A 24,723-nucleotide genomic window follows, 5' to 3' on the forward strand; every position below is an offset into this window, starting at 1 on the left:
ATGTAAATATACATCTAAAATATTTCTGAATATACTGAACAGGTTAAACTGTCTGGTTCCCTGATAAAGCAGGTAATCAGATGATCCTTTAAAGTCAGCACCTTAAGTTCATACAACAAGCAGAAACTGTAAACCAATAAAGGAAATAGAGAAATTCAAAAACAAGGTTGACAGTGAGTAGCATCATAATGTAATCCACCTTTACCAAAAAGTATCTTTCACTTTGTAGGGCCAATCTGAAATGAAATATCTTTGGTTGGTTTTAATTACTTCTTCTTATATATGTATTCCAGCAACATATATAACCATATCAACAACATTTTCTTCAACCTTCTTAATGTGTCCTGAATAGATTAATATCTAAGTCATTGGGATGTAGCTTGGTTTGCTTTGTGTCAAGTAGGAACTTTTCTGGATAGGGCCTGTATGCAGAGTACAATCATCTGTATTTTAAGATGGAAAGTCTGTTACTGATCTCTCTTTTGAGGCTGCTTTAGAAGTTCTATCATTTTACATTCCTTGTGCAGCTTTTCTTTAGCAAACTTCTTCATCTCTATATAGGTTCAAGAAGTCTTTGAAACATGGGGATGGAAAATAGAGCAATAGAAAATCATTCTTCCTGGCCCTGTAAAAAGTACTTCTAAAGGGACATGAGCAGAGGAAGGGGAGAAGCCTGAAGGAATACTTCCTTCCCCAATATACAAAGGCTGTCTAAGTATATTCCCTTACATAACATGTCTGCTGTTGCTTCCCATTAGTAGCTCAGACTGAGAAGATGCCTCCATGACTGATTAGATCAGTCATGTGTCTTGGAGGGTACTTATTTAGGAAAGCATTTATAATAACCTCATTTCTTTTCTTCTTTAGAAATACAGCATTTAGTATTATCAGGCATGAAAAGTAATAGTGCCAGTGCTGCTACAATGCAGGAGTTTAAACACAGTCATATTTCTTTCTTGCCCACCTCTGTGTTCTCAAGGTTCCAGGAATTAATTCATTTTCTCAGTGTATTAACTGACCTCAAATTTTATCAACAATGGTGGCAAGAAAGCAACTGCTGAGGCATTACACTATTTCAGTTGCTATAGGATTTAAAACACAGGAAACTTTATTCTCATCTGCAGTTTGTTGTTGTGATATCTGCATTACTCTGCAAGAAGAACTAAAGAACATCTGATTTATTTTCCTTCATTAGTAACTGAGGGAGAGAATGAAAGTATGAAAGAATGTCTGTAGAGAAGAGACAAAGAAACAACAGTTTGGCTACTGTCTGAGTTGCAGGATACCAAATCCAGTTTATGGTCCCATGAGGAATTAAGTACTTGGCAATAAGAAGTCACACATTCCAGAAATTTTCAGTGTTGTAAGAAGAACACTGGTACTCAGAGAATATTGAAGCACTGCTCTGAAGAATATTTAAGAATTTAAAAGAGGGAATTTTCTTATATTTTGAATATCTTCCTTGCCTTTCTGGATGATATTAGTTGAAATAGTAAATCCTAATGAGAGCACTTAGTGCTTTTAATTGCCTAGATTAAAAATAGCAACTTAAAACTTGTAAGGGGACAACAAACTAGCTGTTGCATTGCTGTTTGCAGTGCACATGTGTATTCTCAAGACTCTGGTAAATAACTTTTCTTAAATAAGATAGCACTTAAAGCAATCAGTATTCTGTATTTTATTCAGTAAAAGCCTCCATGAGGAACAGAAATATTTCCCTTGAGAAATTATGATAGTAAATTGAAATATATGCATGCTAACATGTGTGTTGAATATTCATTTAATTTTATGTTCTTGGTAAGTTAGAAATTAAAAACTAAGGTGTGGAGCTCAAATCCTGCCATGGATACTCACAAAGGAGTGTCCTTTGTGACTAATGATTAATGTGCTAATCCTGCTTAACAGAATAGGTCCAAGTTAGCTGTGTGTGAGAGAGAGTGTGTGTGTGAATATATAGTTTATCTATCCATACGTACAAAGATATATACATAAATAGAGTAAGAAAATGAGGGCAATAAGGATAAGGACAGGGATAATTCCCCCAAAAAAGACCACACAAAGCAGAAGAACCAGTCAATGGTTCATGAATCAGAAAATTTTATTTCAAGGTCACACGGAAGGGTTGGGTTGCTGTCCTCTCTGTGACTTGAGGGGAGTCTCCAGCTCTCTGTGGGACCACGGTGTGCTGCAGACTGGGGCTGGAGGTCCTTCTTTGTCCTAAGGTCAATGGCTGAGCCCAAAGCTGCAGAAATCTCCGTCCGAGTGGCTTAGGGAGAGGAGAAGAACATGCCATAGTCTGGTCCTGCATGTAGTCTTGCTTCTTTTACTTTTCTTTCCAGCAGTCCGAGACTGTGAAATTATATTTTATCCACAGAGTTCCCTCCTAGGGAGAAGATAAAATCATTAATCTTAATTAATATGCACCCTATCTATATGCCTTCTAATCTGCATGAAATAACACATAAATCTAAAGCCATGGTTTAGATTACTTATGCTTAATTAATTCTTGGTTTTGCTAAATTCTAGCTCAATGTCAGTTCTATGTATTTACACCTACATTTACTAGTATTTTCTTTTGTGCAGTGCAAGAAGCAGGTGACCAAATTATAAGAAACAACCCACAGACTGTATTTGTACCAACATTTCCCTGTCATAAAATTACTTTTGCCAGCTAAATCCATTTCTCCCATGGCATTTTAAGATGCAGTCCTCAAAATTTATTACTGGAGTTATTTTAACTTCAGTAATATCAGTATATATCAGAAATCATTTATTGTGATTGTTTTGTGTTTATTATTTTTTTATTTTATTTTAATAATGCAGGTATTTGTTCCAGAGCACATGTGCACACATTTCTGTGAATAAACCCAAGCAAAGCAATCCACCTACACAGTAATATAAATACGCAAAACAGCAATCCACACGATATACATAGTCCTACAAGTAGGGCTAATAAACAGAAAAATCACGGGGAAGAGGAACTACTAATTGCTGCTGCTCTTATTTGCTGATTTTACAAATCAACAGGCTAATTATTTGAATCTATTCTATCAGAAGCATAAACACCTGAAAATATAGGTATTTTCAAAATTTGCATTTGAATAGTGTAAAAAGACAAAACTGAAGTGTATAATAAGTGTGTAGTCACTAAAAAGAAAGATTGAATAGCATAGTGGGGTCTTATGTCATCTTTTTACTGTGTGATGTGAGAGTTGAGAAACCCCAAATGTAAGAATTTAAGGACATGGAAATTCTCATCTCAAAACTAGCATGCTGTATCTCCCACATTTTTCATCCTTTTTCAGACTCCATGTCTTTCTTTTCTGTACCAAGACCTGTAGTGCCATGTACCTTTTCCTGTCTACCCAGATTTTCTGAGGCTATTAGCCTTAGATAATATGACAAATAAAGCTTATTATTAGTATGACACAGTATAAAATCAGTATGATAAAGTTTGCTGTTCCCAAAACTGTGAAACCATAATATGTGGTTGAAGTTCTGTGGAGTTGGTAAAACAATGTAATAAATAATTTTCAAGTCAGTGACCAAACCCAAGTCTTCAAGTGTACCTTTTATACTTCAAGCTGCTGTTGGCAGGACAAATACAGCAGGATGTTATAAACTGCTTAATGTGCTATGCTGTCCTCAGTAAGAAATGGAGGACATCTAACCCATGAAGATATTAAACCCTAAAACCAACAGAGAAAACCCTGCTCCCATTGTCCTGCAAGTAGCAGGACAATGCCACTATCTCCCTGCACAAAAATCATTAGGCTAGTGCTTTAAAAATGAAGAGCACGATGTGATTAAATAATCCAAGAGTCTGGTGTAAGTCTAAAATGATTAAAATTCCACAGCCTTCTGGTGCACAGTGAGAATTTTATTTATTCAGACCAACATGATCAGGAATATTCTGCTTGTGACCTTTTACTTTTCTGAAGTCTTACACCTCACTTCATAATATGAATAAACTGGAATCTATGAGTCTATCCAGCTTTTCTAGTTCAGAAATGTAAATTTTTATCAAGATACAGGTACATGCCAAAATTAGAGAAGACAGTGGAAGGAAAATGAAATTCAGATTTAGCTATATATTATTTAATAACAGACACCATATGCTGCCATTAATTTTCAAAGTGATTTTTCTCAGCAACACTTTGACAAAAAGGGGAAAATTGTGTTTTACTTTTCTGTGACATTAGATGCTACAAGCAGTAGGAAATTTTTTGTTTACCTTGTTCTCTATAAACAGAGTTAATTCCTCTTAAGGGTCTTGAACTTCTCACTAGACTTCAGGACAAAATATATTTGATGAGAAAGCAATTCATAGGCATAATAAACACTTTAAATCATTCTATGGGTTTTATTCTTCACTTAGTAATATTTCTTAAGTTCATTCTTTATCTTTCCTTTTATTTTTTTTCCTTTTAATAATATTTTTTTAATGCAACATCTAAAGTAATGCAAAATGAACCCTTGGAAAACAAATATATTTATGCATACTTCAATCTCACATTATAAAATCTATTAACTAGTTCGCATTTTTTCAGGTTTCCTAAACTGTAGCACTTCTTTTTTGACAGAAAGTGTTGATTATGGGCCAGTGTTTGTACAAGAGCCAGATGATATGATTTTTCCAACTGATTCTGAAGAAAAGAAAGTGTCTCTGAATTGTCAAGCACGTGGAAATCCTACTCCCACATACAGGTACCTGTTTCACAATTTTTTTTTTTTTTTTTTTTTTAGCTTTCAGAATATTAACCACTGCAATCCTACTCTGAGAATCAATGTATTTTGGTGAGAAACAACAGAAACAGCTCTCTGATATTAATGGTTTTCCTGATTGAATGCTTTTTGTGTTCTGAATGAGCGAGAAGCAGAAGTGGCACTGATTAAAGGCAAAGCAATATTTTACATTTCAAAGGATGTACTCTCTGCATCATTTCTATCCATGTGGAGAGACTCCTTTTGTCCAGTTTATTGAATTGTGCCTGTGACAATTGACGAAAACAAAATATTTAATTCTTTGGGTACTTTTTTATTATTTCTAAGCATCTATAAAGCTACAAGGGAAGCTATATAGGGAAGGCAGCAAAGTATAGGTACATTAAATAATGTGACTTGACACTACAAGATATCATGGCTGAGTCAAATCTGGTGTTTTTTCATTCACAAGCCTATCATTTAATTCTTCTGCAACCATCACATGTTGCTTATTTTTCCATACAGACTTGTATGCCACAGTTATCCATTATTTAGTCTTGTGATGACACACCTGTGAGCCTCAGAGTGCAGTTTATTGATGGTGCACACTTACAGGTGGTAACAGTATGTTGCAGTCACTTTACCCATTTGCTATATCTGTCTCTGCTCATATTTTATTCAAATCACAAGTGATGTAAGAGGGTTGGGGGAACATATGGTTGGTGGTTTTTTTCCATATACCTTTCATCTTTTCTCATAGAGTCATTCTTCAATTACAAAGGGAACATAAGGACTCTTGTGGTGTTTTGTCATAGATGGCAATAATCAATTCTGCATTTCATTTTTTGCCTTTTACCTATATTTGACTTGTGGATTCTTCAGAATTCCAGCTGAATTTTCCTTAGAGTTACTTTAATCAAAACTCTTGCATTTTTATAACTTAAATAAATCCAGAAGCAGGACAATCCTTAGACATCCCTAACACAACAGAACTAAATCTGCCTCTTTGCAACATATAGACTTGTTAAATGAATCTGATGCATGATACAACCCGCAGACAGCACAGGCATGACTAAAACATGTAACATGGCATTAGGAATCAATATGCAGAAATTCTCCAAGGTAGAATAGCATGAGTTCCTCACTAAGTGGTATGAAAGCTACGTTGCATTCTTCTTTACTGACACTCCTTATGTAATTTCTGTTACCTACTGCTGATTTGTTTATTAAGAAAAAAAAAGTGATTAGTTCCACACATTGTAAAGTACTGTCAGTCTATTAAACATAACCTGTGACTATGGGGAAAAGACAAATATTCACCCCCAAAGGAGTAGAGTCCTATATTTACATCTCCCAGACAACCTCATTAGTCTTGTAGAAATTTTGTCTTTGGAGAATCTACACCATCTCCTTTCTTTCTTATTCAATCCAGTTTTTCTGCTTTTTCCCAGTGGAATGCAATCAACAAATACAGACTTTCAGCATATTTTAATGGGTCACTACAAAGAGGATAGGAACTCTTTCTTCACAAACAGCCACATGAAAAAAGCAAGAGGCAGGAAGGTTTCTTACTCCTCAGTAATTACTGAAGGTTTTCAAGACGCAAATGAACAAAATGCTTGATTATCTCATTTAGGTGCCATTTTCCATATTACACTGGAGCAACATCCCTTCCAACGTGGGCTGTTTTATGTTTCTTTGATATCCATTTCATCAGTTCTCCAGAGATTAATTGGTGTCAGCAGCCTCATAAACAAACTTTCCTGACTGTTGTTCATGGAAAAAGAGATTTAACTGAAAAGACCTAATTGAAACAGCACAGTTTAACTTCTGTTTTTCCACTTGTCTGCACGGCATTTGTAATGCACACTACCATTCAAGGGAGGGACAAGAGGTAGAAATTACTCTCTGAGGAAGATACTATTCTCCAGGACAAATGTACAGGGAATTTAGTCTCAAAAGATCTACAGATGTACAAAGTTTTGAGTATATCTATACTTAAGTATATATATAGGTGCCCAACCACATTGCCAAAGACTCTGACGGGTTGCACTGGACCTTTATTTACATGTGCTCTGAGGCTTGTGCTGCTAATAATTATTTTCGGCCAAAATAAAAGCACAGTGCGTATTTATTTGAAATTATATGAAAAGAACATTTAAAGCACTCAAAAATTCCAATGTTAAGATATGTCTGCATTTTGTAAATTTATTTCTTTAGTCTGTGGAATGTGTGACCCAGTGTTCATAACCCATTTACAAATTGTTTTTTTGTTCCTGGGCATGACTTTGTTTTAATAGAATGGAGAATGAACACATCATTTCAGGTGTTCTTCCTTTCAAAGAGTTTGGTTTACCTTTGTCATAACACTACCCTGAAATAACAATTTTTATTTTCTTGACTTTCAGCCATTAAGGTATTTTGAGGCATAGTTTTAGTGAATAACTCCCTGAGATAAACTGATTCTGTGTGCTTAGCATTTCTGCAAATCATACTTTAGCATCACAAATCAGGGCCTTTACAATGAAGAAGGTAACTGCAGTCCCTTGGATGAGGAGTACAGACATTGACAAAATTCCTGTGGGATCTCATAGGTCAGCAGTGTTACTGAGCTACAAGCAGGTGTTGAATTCCCTGAGATGTCATTTACCTACACAACTTTCACTGATTGTGAAACACTGCAGGTACTCTTTTACTTAGGGCACACATAAGCTGGTAGTAATTCTTTTTGTCAGTATAATTTCCTGTTAGAAAAGGCAATTGAAAAAAAGTTTTCTAAAAATTATTTTTGTCTGCTTAAGACAGATTATAGTATTTTGAAATGTTATCAGTCAATAAAAAAATGTATCTGAGTTTTCTTAACAACCGGTGACCTTGGAAGTGTTTTATTTTGGGTTCTGTCCTTCCAGATCAGTCAGGGTACCTAGGAAAAAAAGTCACCCAATTCAGTGTTTCTTTTCCTATAAAGAGCATAGATTATATGAGTGGAATACAATCCCTCAGGATGGACCCCAAAATATAGAGCCGGGTAAATATCAAGATCCAAAGTTTTGAGGTAGAATTCAAAAAACACTTTTTTTTTTTTTAATTGAAAGTAAGTGAAAATGAAACTAAAGGAAAAAAAGCAAATTTAGCTGAATTTTGTGGCAGTTTGCATTTGGAAATGCCAAAACATGCATTTTTTTTCTTTTTCCCTATCTAAATTTCCATTCAAGATCAATTACTTTTGCATTATATATTTCACATATATAGACAAGGATATATATAAAACATTAACTTTTGTTTTGATTTCATTCAAAATATAAACTAATAATCAATCGTTCAAATTAAAAACTTATTACCTTTTACCTCTTCTGTGAATGAATCTCTTTAAAAAACATAGTTAATCCTACCAAACTTCCCCTGCTATCTCTTAAAATGTAACTAAATTGTCAATGCTGTTTCATTTCTTACATTCAATGAAGCAGATGTGCTCTGCAATCAAAAGACTAATTGTGAAAAGAGGGGACAAATAGCAGATTCACAGTTCATCCAAATTCTGACAATTCTGACCTTTGGATTAAGAAATATTCACCACTGCTGCATCTGAATTCTGCTCTCTGTACCCCATTCACCATGAATGCTAACAAGATAGGGTGAATTGATAATTATTTTGCTCTGTTAAAGTTGCCTCTGGAGTCTAAACGTTGCCAAGTTCTTCCAGTCCTTGTTGATCTCTGGCAAAGCTGCAAGTTCCTGGAAATTTCCCAAGCCAACTTTGAAGTTGCAGAATGACAGAGAAAGAGTAATTAAAGAAATATCTGGGCATTATAATAATTATACCCTGTTTACACTGCTTATCTCTTCCTTGCATTCCTCTTAAAGTTTCATGCAATTACACTTTAATAACAAAGCAAATCTAAAATTCTCATGTGTGGTTGTCATTCTTTAATTCAGCAACTGCAAACCCACGCAAACCTACAAGAGGTTATTCCAGACTGTTGAAGTCTATTAATATACTGCACAAAATATTTTCTCTTGCAGCCAGTGGAGGACTAATACAGGGTTTTCTGCTTTTGAGATGAGTCTGCCAAATTTTTGTCAGACAATACCTGGGATAGGTGGGAAACCCAACCCATAAAACCTCTTGCACAACTGAAGAATTATGAGACTCTTAGGTTACTTCTGAAACCTCATAAAAATAAGTGTTTATTCAGGAATTATTTAAAACTTTGCCTCAGTTGGGATACTTTCTATGTTTCCTACAACCTGGCTTTTTCCTTTTTATCTTTACTCTCATGCTTGATTTTACTGCTTAGACTTATTCCACGTCCAAACACCCCCCTAACTTAGCCTTCCCTATTCAGACTGCTTATTTGATCTTAGTTTGCATGTACCTAGCAACTGCCAGGAACTGCTCTTGGCCACCCAGCAGTTAATTCCAGTCTTCTGTTCCAGTCTTTGAATTCTGTGTATACTGATTGAGCTGATATTATTTTGCCTTTGTCTGTTGCCAGAATCCTACATTGTTTAACAGCCTATGTACACCAGTGTACCTCCCTGCTCTTCACAGGTCTTGCTCTTCTCTCTCCTATTTAAATGAGGTATCTGTTTCTTGGGCTAAGAAGATGAAATGCTGAAAGAATGGGGAAAAAGTTTCCTTGTTTGTATGCAGTGCACACAGCTCTGCTACCTGTAAGCTCAGCTGGGCCTAAGGCCTTAATGATATAATATGAATTAAAACTTTGATTATCATAAGCACAGTAAAATTCCTATTTTTTATACAAAGGATGCATCTGCTATGCAATTTTCAAGTCTTAAACCCTTGTGAACATTAGTTTTTATGGGGGGGAAATATTAGATAAAAAGAAGAGATTCTCATTTTCGTTCAGCACAGGCAAAGCAAGGAATATCCTTTTACTTCAGGTGTTGAAGACTGGGTTTTGCTTGTGGTTTTTGTTTTCAAGTTTTGGCAGAGTAATGGGCTCCTGCACAGAACATATTTGAATAGTTGGCCTCATTATTACAGCTGGAGCTGGTGTCAGATTGTGTATCCTAAGCTTGACACATTCACATGGGTATTAAATGCTCTAGTAGATTTTGTTTTCTTTTCCCTAAGATGGCTTCGAAATGGAACCGAAATCGACATTGAAAGTGATTATCGCTTCAGTTTAATAGAAGGAAGTTTGATCATCAGCAATCCCAGTGAAATGAAAGATTCTGGACAGTATCAATGTTTAACTACCAACATGTTTGGCAGTATTTTAAGCAGAGAGGCTGTTCTTCAGTTTGCATGTGAGTAACATTTTTTATATATATAATATTGATAAATCAGACCTTTACGTTGCTTGATAAGGCACTAAATTGGAATTTGAATATGTTATGCAAGTGACACTGACATTGTTGGGCAAGAGTGTCAAAATTAGAAATAAAATACTTAGTAGAAGAGAATTATTTTCTCTAGACTTGTTACTTTTAAAATAGAATCATCGGGGAAAATAAGTCTAGCACATGATCCCAAAAGCTGTACTTTAATGGCATACTTGAATACTCTGCAGTGATGCATTTCACTCATTGCTAGTTTCCTGAAACATCCATCATTTTGCCACACTCTCTGAGCAGGAAATAAAGAACTGTAAACTTAGGAATAGAATGAGATAAAGTGCCTATATATCTCTTGGATAGTCTGCGCCTCTAACTATTTCTTAAATGTATATATATATATATATATATATATATATATATATATATATATATATATAATGTCCTTGTTTTTGCATAGGTATTCAATGTACTTTCATACATTATAAAACTGAAGAGGTTTTTATAGCTGTTAATGGAAACCAAAAATGTCTTAGCTTTTGAAAACATTCACTGCAATATATTTTTCAGAAGCTATCTATAGTTCATGATCACAAGTAAAAGCTATGGTCTATCAATAGCATGCTCTGTTTCAAACATCCCAGCATCCCCAAACAGGGCCAGGATTTCTCTTCAACCCTAATTTTCCTTCAGCACTTTACAGGAAGGCATCCAACATAATTTTATTAGTTTATCTAGATAAATCCTGCCTGGGTGGTTTTCAAGAGGAGGAGTGCAAAAAGAACTCCATCTTAGTTTCTCAGATCCACTGAAAATAAGACATTACCATGAAACCTGAGGCAGATCTTTATTTAGCCACAGCTGGAACAGTGGGTTTAAGGAGAAGTTGCCATCTGCATGTCTACTAACACAGCTGGTGTTATCAAGAACTCAGCAGATCTGGTGTAAGGTCTGATCCTCCCTTAATCCTCCCTGGTTGAGTCAGACCTCTTAAATCTATTGCTTAATTCTTATCTGCCGCATATTCCATCAAGGTGTTTGTAGGAGATCATGGCAATATCTGGGAAGAATAATGACATTAGTCAAAGTTTGCTCATGTCAGGGCAGTATGTTTAAAACTCTAAGCACCACAAGGGTGTCATGGTATTACTGGACTTCCATCTTAAATGTAACTTCTGAGAAAGTTCTGCTGCATTTTTATCCCACAACAAATCTCTTGGTTAGAGAACCCAAGCACTGGTAACAAACATATAGTTCCAGATGTCTGAACCTCAGATTTCTGTTCCCATCTCAATAGTAAGGCTAAGAGGTGGCTATTTAACCTCCCATTAAAAACAAACAAACAAATAAACAAACAAGGTAAGTGAGATCTGGAGCTCAAATAACAGAAGACCTATGAATTGCAATAGCTACATTCACAATCAATTCAGGCCCCCATGTACTTACAATATTATCTCCTCCAATAAAACAAATTTATGTAAAGTAAAAAAACCAAAAAAAACCAAAAAAACCCAAACAAAACAAAAAACCATACTCAGTTTAGTGGCTTTATTTTCATTGGATTTTTAAGTTTGTGTTACCTTACACACCTACTTTTGCAGTGATTTCTGTTCATTAAAGTATTTGGAAACTGTAATAAAAGTTTCTTAGGAATGTTTAATGGCAGAATGATGTTATTTGGAAGTGCTGAGTTGTAGTAAATAATGCTGCAGGACTTGAAGGAGAGAAAAGCCTGTTATAAGGACATAAGAATGTTTTCAAAATGATAGAGTAATAAATGCTTGAAGTTCTTTTAGAAGCTTGTGAGAAACTTGTTCATGAGGGCAATTTCAAGTTCAATGTGTATTTGGAGCTCTATTTCTACATAGCATGATACTCTCTCTTACACCCTTGTTTTAATGCCTCTTCAATTTCCTAATCTTGAATGGTTGGTGTTAATGTTGAAATAATATTTGCATTATGCAGCATCTCAGATTTTAATATTGTTTAAATTGAATAAAATTGAATAATGTTACTGCACTGTAAACTTGTACTAATGTATCAAAAGCTTATATCATTGAAAAGTTATTGTAAGTCAGATTCAAAGGCTACCTCTTCCAGTGCCTCATGACTTTTGTTGTGAATTATTTCTTTTTAACACCTGAACTGCATGTGTCCAGATGATTTCAGTAAGACAGAAAGTAAAGCATTGGAATAGATTTTTTAAGGAAATGTCCTAACCTTAAAGTAGTTAAAGTAATTGGCTGTACAGTTTTACTGAGCTCTAATGGCTTGAAGGGTAATCTATAATCCCAAAGACAAACCAAGCCATTTCTGACTAAGAGATACAGAGCTATGCATAATGACATTTATTTTCCCTTTCGTCCCTGAAAACCATGGATGTGGATTCCAAAATTTTAGAAACTTACCACTTTCACAGAAAAAAAAAAAAAAAACAAAAATTAGGTTCATTGAATGTGTGGATTGCACCTCTCTGAAAAATTATTACATTTTTGCAATTTGAAAGTTGTTCTAATTAAAAACAGAAATGATATGCAGCTCAAAATAGAGCAGGGACTGTCAACCAAGGCCTTTGACACTATCTTACAGACAAAGTGTGTACTCCAAGTTGCCTATGCAAAAATATCATGGAACCCAAAAAAGGAGAGCATGTTTATTGCCCTGGCTCTTAGTTGTCTCCCAATCCCATGGCCAAAAGCCCAGTTGCTATGGTTGTTATCATGTCATTCAGCATTGGTGATGCAATTGCAAATATAAATGCTTACTGAATCATTTGCATATGTGTGCACAGATAAAATAGGAAATACTTTGAAATACATATATTATGTCTTTGGATTTGAAAGAGAAAGATATATAAAGTGTACTTTACTCTGCTTATGTTTAGAGATATAATACGTGAAATAGCCCACTTTATTGCTGGTCATTTTTATGGGGCAAAGTTGGAAGACCAGTTATGCGCAGTTAAAGAATTGCTTGAAATTTTAAACTGTCACAGAAAATAATTATGAAGATTTAAACACAGTAACAGTTCTCTTTTTTTTTTTCTTCTTTGCATTTCCTATAATGTCTCATGCCCAAGGTCATGCTGCTTTATGGTATTTTAAGAAAGCAAGCCAACAACAACAAAAGAGAAAGCTATTGCATGCTGTAAATTAAATTAGAAATATATTTTTTCAATAAAAAAAAACTTAATGCAAAATTGAAAAAAAGAAATATATATTTCAGTTTGACTAAATCTACCTGCCTTAGTGCAAAATAACTGCATGTTTTTGTATGTGTTTCCACAGCTTGTCTTTGGAACAGTGTCCTAATAACTTTGGCTAAAACAGCAGGTGCACTTTGTGCTTAGCTTTGCCACATGTACAATCTCTTCATTCCATTAATTCACACCAAAAAAAATTGCTTTTCCTTATCTGTGGATTATTCAACATTTCACAAGCCTACCATCCCAGTGATATTTACAGCTTGGGCTAAAAACCTAAAGAAATGGTAAGGGAAAATAACTTCTCACCTGTCATTCATGAAACTCCTCATTGCAATTTTATTAATCCAATTGTCACTAGCTTCCTTGTACCATTTCCTTTTTACTTTTAATAAATCTGCCTTTTTTTCCTTTAATCTACAGAGAAGGGTATTGATTAGATACAATTTAAATGTCCTTTTCCAATGGATGATCTACAATGACTGACCAGTGATATACAGAGTAAGAAGTCACCCACCATGCAGACACATAAATCAATAACTTCATGAGGAGACAGCCTGCACACCTCCTATTCTACCACAGAACACTTTTGTCAGCCTTTTAATTGACTTCACATACTAAGAAATGAGCTCAACCATCTATGTTTCTTTCTTGCCATCATGCTCCCTGGATACCTTGTTGGGTATATTTCGTAATTTCCTAGCATTAATTTTAAAGAGTTGATTTATTTAAACCCTCTAGACTTGAGAAAAGCCTTTGTTTCTCATGTTCATTACAGAAAACACAGAATCTAAAATTGGCATTACAATAGTAACATTTTCTTCTAAACAATATCAATCTAAAAAGTTTTAGGTACTATAAACAAAAAGTGATAACTGAAGTGAGAAAAGAAATTAAAATGCAAGTAGTTATACTTTCACTTTCAAAAGTATTCCTGATCATCCTGTAATAAACTTTTAAGTCTGTGACTGCTTTGCTCTGAGAGCATCACAGATCTGTGAAGAGTATTACTTTGTCAGGTAAGAATAGCTAAACCTACAACAGTGACTTGCCCTACAAAATTTTTTTATTGTTTTCTTCATTATCTCAGTAAGCTCTCTTTAGAAAATATATGATTAAAAGACACCTGAAAACCATGTGTAAATGCCAGAAAAAGTAAATTTTATCTAGAAACGTTCACATTTTATCACTATATAATTTATTAAATGAAGAGTGTCATTCAGTGAATGTGAAATGAATGTGTATTTGTCAAACTCCACCAACAGTTCCAGCTGTTGTTTCCAGCTACACTTTCCCACATAAATTTTCAAACCACTTCCACATATCTACTTTAAAATTCTGCAAATTTAGCCCTTTCTTTTATTAAAAGGATCAGAAAAAATAATTGAAAGATATATATTCTTCATATAAAAATGCTGAAGAAATTAAGTTTTCAGTCATATCAGAAGTCTGGGAAACATAATTATTTTAATTTTAGCTGTGGTGATACTTTGTTGTTTATAGAAATATTCGACTAATATAACCAAGTTCAGTGGTGCAAAATGCTAGGAACTTTGTCTCTAGACTAAAAAAGCATTTCATCTTAAAGTATCTGCATAATCCTTTTGAAGTTGATGGGGTGATGTAAGTTCTTAAAATTCAGCACATGCTTAAACTCCTTGTTGTTGTTAAACATGAGGCTTCCTGAAGGAAGATTTGTAACAATCTGTATGGATTTGTTGCCAGTGTCATTATGACATGAGCATAATAGGTTTAATTAAGCCTTCTGTCATTCATTTCTTGATTCTTTCTTCTTAAAGTGAATAAATACCTTATAATAATAAACTTTAGGAACTAAAAATAGCAGACCTCATTGCAACTCATTTTAAGCAGCATGTCTCAAAGCTCTCCTGTTGGAAAAGATGGATTTTGGTTCTCCGTCATGGCTATGGTGAATCTTCAGTGAAAATTTGCCATCAACCTTGCTTTACATAGGTAAATACAAGTCTGAAAGCAAGTATGGAGAAATCAATAAAATAAGCAGCTCACCTAAAACTGTGAAAACAGCACCCACTCTTTCTGAGAGAATGCCAAAATTAATTAATTTTATCTGTTATTCAAATTTCCAAACAAATCATTGAGTATTGCCAAGCAGTAAACTGTCTAGCAGTTCAGCTGTATTCAGGAGTGGTAACCAGTGAAAGCTTTGGAAAAAAATAAATTATTTTTTTTCCTGGAACTTGCCTTCCACAGTATGCCTTTAGAGATGGTCTCCTGACCCTATCAACAGCATCTTGTCTATAATAGCATAAGATCAGCTCTGGTAGACTTGCTCTGTGTTTCTGTCCCTTCAGTTCTGCTTTTGGAGCTGTCTGAAAATTGTAGTTGATTTCCATTTTTCCATAACTACATCAGCATTTAAAGACCAACTACCTTGCCTCTCCATTAGATCACCTTAAAGAGCAAAGGAAACAGTCCTTTCCTATGTACAAAAGCCTGTGCTTTCTTTAATGAAGATAAGAGGAGAGTGGGGAAATTCTTTCATCTTCTGTCTGTCATCTCAAAACAGTATTCTGTCAGTTCCAAAAGGGACTCTTTGTGATAGTAAAGCATTCCCTAGCACTAAGAGAAACCATATATTAAGGTCCACAACCATAATTCTAAACTTTTCTACCTTCCAAGGCACAGAGTACTTCCAAACTCTTTTAAGAATGGCTCCTAGTGAAGTCTGCTAACACCCAAAATGTGACAAGAATTGTCTTGAGAAGGCTACGGTCACACCAAAGAATACCATGGACTTTTCCAACACAGTGACATTATCCATGATGAAAATCCAATGTAGGAGATTATTTCTTGATACCTTTCACTATACTAGTATAGACAAATCTCTGTCTGAAAGACAAAGATATATGATTTTCCTTGTTCTCCCAAAAGAAGTTGGTTCCTCTTTGTCCCTGGAAACAACTCACTTAATCCTTAACTTCATCCACTTGAATTTTCTGTGGTGAAATCATATATTACCTCAACCTGAGAGGGATATTTTGGAAACATTGAGAAACAAGATGCAGGAAGCTCTAACACAACAAAACTCTTATTCTTAAATAAAATTAACATTTATTCTTTTGCATGATAGTATTAGAATGAAGGTGGTATGAAAACTTGAGGTCAGAGCCCTGATTAGGGATTATACATCAATAGAGTACAGATTTGATAGTCATTAGGATAAATTACTGGCATCAGAAAGGGGTAACAGTTCTGGATGTACTTCATTGAGTAACATTTATTATCTCGTCTGTTTGAATTGCACATAGACATAACTTCAGTCTTATTGATCCCTATATTGATCCAACACCAAAAAAAGTTATGATTCTTTCCAGGTATTCAAACGGAAATGAGTTTTATTTATCTTGTCAAGTTAATTTATTGCTACATATGTTTTGATGCCAAAAATATATTCTGAGGTTTAAGTTCTGCTTAGTCTTTTACTCTGAAAATGTACTTTAAACAATACATTTTATATTTCTTGTTCTTTGGAAGAATTGATAGAAGTCAGTCATGTAGAGAGACACAGTTTGAAATGTAATTACAGCAATAATTTAAAGATGCATAGTACATCTACTGACTTCTCATTTTAACATTGAGTGTTTCTCTGCAGGACTGGAAGGCTGGTGTTTAACCTGCCCATAACCTAAATCACCTATCTTTCACAATCTAATCTATCACGCTAATGAATCATTAGACTTGGCATTTAAAAATAGATGACAGTAATTAACAGTAGCATTAGTAAACAGGAGAAATTTTAAAAGGTTGGAGGAGAATTTTGTGCCAAGAGCAGACAACACTTTCTAAATTTCCCTTACAAGTTCTAGCTCAGACTGACTTTTGGAAATTACTGTGTCATCTCTCTACTTAATCCTTCCAGGTGCAGCATATCGTGGTGAGCACTACTGCAACTTCTTTCAAATGAAAAGTTTTACTTGAACTTTCTTGCACGGTGTCTGTAGTGTTACCATGACATTCCTGCCCTCATTTTTCTCCCTCTTTTATCCTGATACATATGTATTACGGCTTTCCTGAGAAACAGATCAGGCTCCTGGTCTCATTGAAAGATAAAGTGGTTTTAACTGGTTATTCTTCTGTTTATATGTGCAGGGGCACAGGTACTTGTGAGAGTACAAAGGAAAAGCATCACAAGCCTGGGAGGGAAGAAGAGAGAAGTGGACAGGGCATTTAGGATTTAGGATTTTCACTCTTTTTATAAAGAGTGCACTGATTTAGAAACTGCACTCTATAAAAGCACTGGAGTCACTTTTGATGACACTTTGGAACTCAGGGAGGAAAATTCCTAGGAAAGAGTTGAGCTGTGGGTTAACAACACTGAAAAGGTGTTATTAGTGCTATGAGTGTTATTATGAATACAAGCCTACAGTGAATAAAGAAGATTGATCCTGAAAGAAAACATCTGGAAGGTTATGAAACACATGGATAAAATGAGAATTAGGAGAAGTCAAGCTGAGTTTGCCTATCAAAGGAAATGAAAAGAATACCAATAAGTTTTTAGTTAGATTACTAAAAATTAAAAAGAAAAGCTAATGGGATAGAATTAAAGCTGATCTATATACAACCCCAACTTCAATAGTCTCCTCTGTTTGGTTTTCTATAAGGACAGAGAAGCTTCTACTTCAATTTCCATATGAAGCATGAGATACCAGTAAGAGAAAATCAGGCATTTACTTTGGGAATGGAAGAAGACAAAAATGTATGAGTAAATCCAGATTTAAAACAAATTGGTACCAACATCCATGAGTTCTCTTAATGAATTTTAGTGCTTCAGTGACTAAGTTTCACAAAAGTGTGCAATTCCAAGGCAAATTTGTCTTTTGTCTTTCTTGATGTTTTCTTAATTAAACGACTCTCAATTAAAAAAGCTGCTAAGATGGGAAGTTTTGTCAATGTGGAAGTTCTCAACTGAACAATTATGTATATATATGTATATATATAATATCATATATTATATATATAATGTTTTGCTTTCAAAATCATGCACATGGTAATATAACTTTTGATTTGCAATTTCTCCTAATTTTTTTGAGAATAAAATCAAAATAAATTCCAAAAATACATACTCACCAATGACAATGATAACATCCAAAGCTTTTTCAGATAACCACCATGAGATGATAATTTCAAATTCTGTAACATGATACTCTTAAATTCTGTGAGATTGGGTAGTTTTGCTATGTCTATCATCAGCATCTAGCAGTTTACAACTTCTTCTCACTGTTTTTAAATGTCAGATGTTAGAGGCTGTTTTCAGAGGATATGGTGTGTATATTTTTAAAAAAAGCAAATCCTTTCTATAAAATGTACTGTAACCTGTCTCCATATGCAAACACACGCACACATAGACAGAGCTAAACAATAAAAATCCCCCAAACAAACCTTTTAATGTGGTTTCAGCCCTATATCTCATCAAGCATGCAAATATGTAAAAATGTCTTCAGGATTCTATAAATATGTAAATCCTGAGCCCACCCACATACTTAACACACTAATTAAAAGAAAATGTATTAAGTCAGGAATTTATATGCTGTCTAACTACATATTAAATCTTAAAGTAAATTTTATTAGAGTTGCATGCTGAAAATCCAAGCTACTAGGTGAGGGATTTATCATTGTCTATGCACTCTGAATTGTGCCTGGGATGCTGGAGTCCTGAAATATAAAATAGTCTCACAATCTTTTTTTTCCCTCTTGTTTCTTTATTTTTCCTTATTTTTCTTTTTATATTTCCTTTTTTTTCTTTTTCATATTAGACCAACTAGACTCTTCCAAGTCACGGAAGAATTACTGCACACTTACTGAACAGTGTTGTATTTTCTACTGTTCAGTGGACAGCTCCCTGCCTTCATTAATTCAGACTATTCAAAACCTACTCTGAGGATGAAATTAATTTCCTCAGAAGCTTTTTATGGTGCTCATCATTACAGAATCTAAGTGCTTCATGAACAATGTTCCTGTGAACTGAGTAATTATTACTATCTCCTTTTTATAAATGGAAAACTACGACAGGAGAGATTCATGTAAAATATCTAGTAATGTGGGGAATGTGTCTGAGCTCAAAGGGGGATGCTTTTTCCCAAGTGCTTAGTGGAGCCAGAACTGATCACTCTCCTCTTCATCACACTGACCAATTTTTTTCTCAGACTTTGTATAAATCATATCTCAATCCTGCATCTGTTTTCTGTTCTCTCTCCTGCTATCAGTAAGGCTACTGATCCCATTTCCAGTTTCCTTACTTACTGAAAACATCTGTTTGATCAAGGATAGTAGCATCTTTCTACCTCTATTTTAGTCTCCATGTACTCATTTTGCTTAATTGCCTGCAGATCCTCTGTGTCACATTTCCCACTGCCAGGCTCCTAACGTCTCTTTCCTTCCTTGTCCTTATTCAACACCTTCTATAACATATTTTTCATTCCATAACCTGCTGCGTCCTTAAGTCACTGAATGGACACTTACTATATTTAAACTAGAACTGAGAGTAACTAAAATAGAATCTTCTAATGGAAGATTTTGACATCTTAATCACAGTACCTTTGGTGTTTATAAAATCGGATGGATTTCTTGACAGTACAAATATCCATTGGCAGAATGTTTTTTTTTTAATAGATTTTTTTTATTATTTAAATAACTTAAACTGCCATTCCATTAGTTCTCCAATGCAAACTGGGACAAATCATTGAATGACAAATTTACAGTATATTGAGTAAGGACTTCTACTGATAATTCAGTGTTTTCTCTTTTAAATTATTATTAGTACAGATGACATTATAAGAAACAGGTGCCCCTTGGATACATTTCTTCCTGGAATGAAATTTCTATTTAAATACTTTTCATTTATAAACATTTTACTTTACTCTGAGATTTCAACCATCCTCATATTTAACAGAGGTTAACTCTGAATTTTGGTTAGTGACTGCAAGACTTTGACATTTTAAGTCAGCCTTTATTCAGCTCATATTTTCTGAATTCCACTGTCTTTTTTCCCTGTCCTTGCCTACTATATTCCTTTATGGCTCACAAGTGAAAGATTATTGCTCTGTTGAAATTAGAGCATGAGAAATAGACAAAACCTTATCATATGATCATCACTAGCCATGATGTGCCACAAATGGGAGAAAGAACTCTTTTAAAATTTTTCTTTGTTTCAGAGCTGGTTATATAAGGTCTGGTAACATGTAGTACTCTGATATCAGGAATTGGAACCTCCATCAATTTTTAATTAAGTCTTAAAGCTGTCGTTACCTCATTAAAATCAAATCTGCTAAAAAAAGTGACATTATCATGGATAAAATATGTCCATTAATGTAAAAGTTGAACAGAAATATTGGTAAGAAAATCATAGCTAGTGGAATGAAAGAAAGTCTTTTCAATTCAAAATTGCCTTGTGACAGTCTCAATAGAAAAGCCAATCCTTTAAGTACTTTATCCTGTCAAACACAGTTGCCAGCAGTTCACTCTGAGTCACTGGGATAGCATTCAGGATAAAGATCTTTGCTGTATATATTGGTCAAAGCTCTCTAAAATATACAGAGTTTTGTACTATGTGAATTAAGGATGTTTAAATACAAACATACTAGTTCCACAGGAGATTTAAGCACTTCTTTTTCCCTTAGTACAAAATTTACTTTTTAAAAATTTCTTTAATGGTAAAATTCCAAACCAATATATTTTGGACTCAATGATTTTATTTTTTTAATAAAATCAAATTGGTTTTTATACATTTTTATACATTTAGGAATATCTTATTATAGTGAAATAAAGTAGTTCTACAGCAGTTTCAGTACTTCAAATTTGACTTTGTACCATGTTATACTACAAATAAAAGAAATTCATTTCTATATGAAATGTATATATAGACATGGCAAAACTTGACCCAGTACCATCAAAACCAAAAAGACTAAATAACTTTTTTTATGCATAAGAATGGTAAAAAAATACTGGGACAGAAATGCCATTGTAATGTCCTCTAATAATTTTTTCTGCAAACTGTGACACTAAGTCTCTAAAATTCTGTTCTAGTTATTAAATTGTTGGTATGGAGTTATAAGAAAATAATCTAATAAGGAAAGAAAGCCTGCATATGAAATCATAGTGAAACTGACACTGTTCACCTAAACTCCCTCCCTCTCTTCCATACACCTTTTCCTTAAATAGTTCCACAGCCCACAAACCATCCTTGTTCACTTTATCGACCTGATGACAAACGTGTGCACATTCTGCCTTATCACACAGACCTACAGTGAAACTTGCAGCCCAGAAGCTTACCTTTATTTCCTGTTATTTTTAATATACTCCTAAATATGTGACCGTAGTACATATCCATGCTTTTCCCTGGGGTAAAGATATACCTTAAAGAGGGTAGAGTAAAAGATATTAGAAACAGAAGAGACAAAGTAAAAACAAGACAAATGCAAAACCTGTGGATTCTCTGACTGTTTTTAAATGAATTTTTTATCAGACCAAAAACACACAGAGAAATATGGTCTACAAAGACCATTTAAGAAAGACAGTAAACTACCATACAAAATTATTCCCACATTATTTGAGACCAAATTGAACAGAGTATTTTTAGGAGACATAGATCTAAAATATGCATAAAATTTGTCGAAACTTGAAGGAAAAGGAATGAAATTCAAATGTTTACTTTCACAGCCTTGCAGGTACCTTGTTAAATGAAAAGAAAATATTTTCTGAGGTAAATTTAAATAAATCACGGAGTTGGACTCTATGATTCTTATGGTTCTGACTTGAAATACTCTATGATTAATTGAATAGAGGTAAAAAAAACCACACTGAATTGGGTTAATGAGCATTTTGAAAATAGAGTGTTTTAAGGACTTTTTATAGTCTTATCACAGAAACATGGAATGGCTGGGTTTGAAGGGACCTTAGACATCACCTAGCTCCAAAACCTGCCATTGTCAGGGACAAGGTTTCTCACTGGACAAGGTTTCTCAAATCTCCATCTGACCTGACCTTGAATACTTCCAGGGATGGGGCATCCACAACTTATCTGTTACAGTGTCTTAACAACCTCACAGTAAAGAATGTCTTCCTAATATCTAATCTAAACCTGCTGCCTTTCACAGTTTAAAGCCATCCCCCCTTGTGCTGTTACTAGTCTTCCCGAAAATGAGTCTCTTCCCATCTTTCCTACAGGCCTCTTGTCATCCATTTTCAAAACAGTAATAAACTATCTTCTAAAGTAGCATGTCACATTATCACAGAATTGCAGACACAGAATCACAGTTGGAAAGGACCCTCAAGGATCATCAAGTCCAACTCCTGGCCCTGCACAGAACCATCCCCAAGAGTCACATCATGTGCCAGAGAGTGTTGTCCAAGCGCTTCTTGAACTCTGTCAGGCTGGTGCAGTGACCACTGCCCTGGGGAGCCTGTTCCAGTGGCCAAACCCGCTCTGGGTGAAGAACCTTCTCCTGATACCTGACCTAAACCTCCCCTGACACAGCTTCAGGCCATTCCCTCAAGTCCTGTCACTGTCACACAGAGCAGAGATCAGTGCCTGCCCCTCCTCTTCCCCTCTCAAGGAAGCTCCAGACTGCAGTGGGTTTTTCCCCTCAGTCTCCTCTTCTCCAAGCTGAACACACCAAGTGACGCCTGCATGCAGAATAAAAGGGAGATATCCTCACCAGACAGAATTTTTTTGAGTACATCTGTTTTTCTAAGCATTACATTTAGACACATATTAGTGCATAAAATTGTGCATTTCATCTTTCTAGGAGTAATACTGTGTGAAAATAATAATTCCTGACATCAGTTGTTTTGTACATCCAATTGTTTGTGACCCTATCTAATAAGCTTGTTTTGCAGTTCTTTCACTTCTGCAAAAACATTTGAAGATCTGTCAAATATATAATGATTCTGCTTTCTTTTTTTAATAGCCAAGCTTTCCAGATAAGTTACAAAGATTTCTTATCTTCAAACTTTATCAATTCAGAGACTAGCACTCTGTGGCAGTTCACTGCAATGAAGACAGCATTCATCTGTCTATTTCAGTTAGTTGGTGCTGCCAAGTTTTATTCCTTCTTTTTATTTTAATCTTATTGAGTATCCTGAAGTATGATGAGTTTTCTAGGATATTATTTATGTTTTCTTGTTTTTTCTCGTCTCAGTTAATGAAAAACAGTCAAGGCAAGTGAATCAGTCACTGATGCATAAAATCTAAACCAAATGTTTTCTAAAAGCAAGAAATACTGTTCGTGGCTTAGCAGCTGAAAAATCTGTAAATTATGTTTGTCATAGAATTCTATGGTCTCACTATTGATGGTCTTAAAATGCTTTCATCCACTTTAACTGATCCTTTTTCCAGATAGTAATTATGGCTGATGTCTTTTAAGCAAAGTTGCTCTGAAAATGCATGTGAACTAGGTCACTGCTGCAATATGCTGGAATGTGAGTCTTCATTTTGTAAATGTTTTAGATTCCAGAGGATTTACTTCTGGGTTTGCTCAAATCTACCTTAATACTGAAATGAAATATTTATACTGGAATTAGTTTGGTCGGGCCATCATTTTGTTTGACCAATTGGGTCACCTTTAAGGGAATTAACAGTTTGTGAGCTGCAAACTCATTTGGGGTTTCGATACACTGCTCATTGTGAGCACCATGATATTGGCACACGTGGGCCAACCCTGTAACCATGACACAAAGTAGCTGGAAAGCACATTCTCCTGAGCCAGTGAGGATGAAATGTCTGACTTTGGTCCTGAACTGAAAATAAATAAATAAATAAAACCTGTACAATTCAAGAAGAGGAAAACAAACATCATGAAAACAATTTTCCATCAGTAATGTGGCATTTGCAAAAACCTTTTCCAAAAGTCTTCTCACTATGAGTCCTGTACGTTAACTATTCATCCATATTATCTGAATTTTTTTTTTTATTTGAGTAATTTTTTCATACAAATTCCTGGGAATGCCCTGGTAAAAATAAATATGTGGACAGAGATTTAAATGCAGATTTAAATGCAAATAATTTGAACATTAGGGAAGTTTCTTCAGTGTTAATAATTATTTCCTCTGTTCCAAGGAAACAGCTGAAATCGGTGACATTGATTTTCAAGATGGAAGCCAACAGGCAGTGTCTTGAAACTTGGTTCCCAAACTAAATCATTAGTGATCATCTCATATCTCTGTGTTTTCTTCGTTATCACATCAATGGAACATACAATCCAGAATTTGTATCCACAGCTTGTTTTGCCATTAGAAGGGTCTTGCTGATTTCATGCAAGTTATCTAAGGTCTAAATACCAGGGCTGTGAAAGATTTATGTGATATGACACCTAAAATTAAGTTGGAAGTAATTACAAAAATGGTGGATTTTAATATATTTTACTGACATTGCCTACAAGTAAAGTACCTACCGGAACAACTTTACGTTCATGGTTTGTACCTGTCTGATAGAAAAAGTTTTGAAAAGTATAAAAACGTTTTGTACATTAAACATAGGC

General features: G+C 34.6%; 1 protein-coding gene across 1 annotated transcript in view; it reads left to right on the plus strand.

Moving 5' to 3' along the window:
* CNTN5 (contactin 5) overlaps positions 1–24,723 on the plus strand; it is a 267,712-nt gene that overhangs the window by 44,890 nt on the left and 198,099 nt on the right. Inside the window, exons 3-4 of the mRNA XM_062514906.1 lie at positions 4,584–4,707; positions 9,803–9,978. Coding sequence (XP_062370890.1) covers positions 4,584–4,707; positions 9,803–9,978 — 300 coding nt within the window. The remainder of the gene's footprint in view (positions 1–4,583; positions 4,708–9,802; positions 9,979–24,723) is intronic.

The sequence above is a fragment of the Cinclus cinclus genome, chromosome 2, assembly GCF_963662255.1.
Source record: "Cinclus cinclus chromosome 2, bCinCin1.1, whole genome shotgun sequence".
Lineage (NCBI taxonomy): Eukaryota > Metazoa > Chordata > Aves > Passeriformes > Cinclidae > Cinclus > Cinclus cinclus.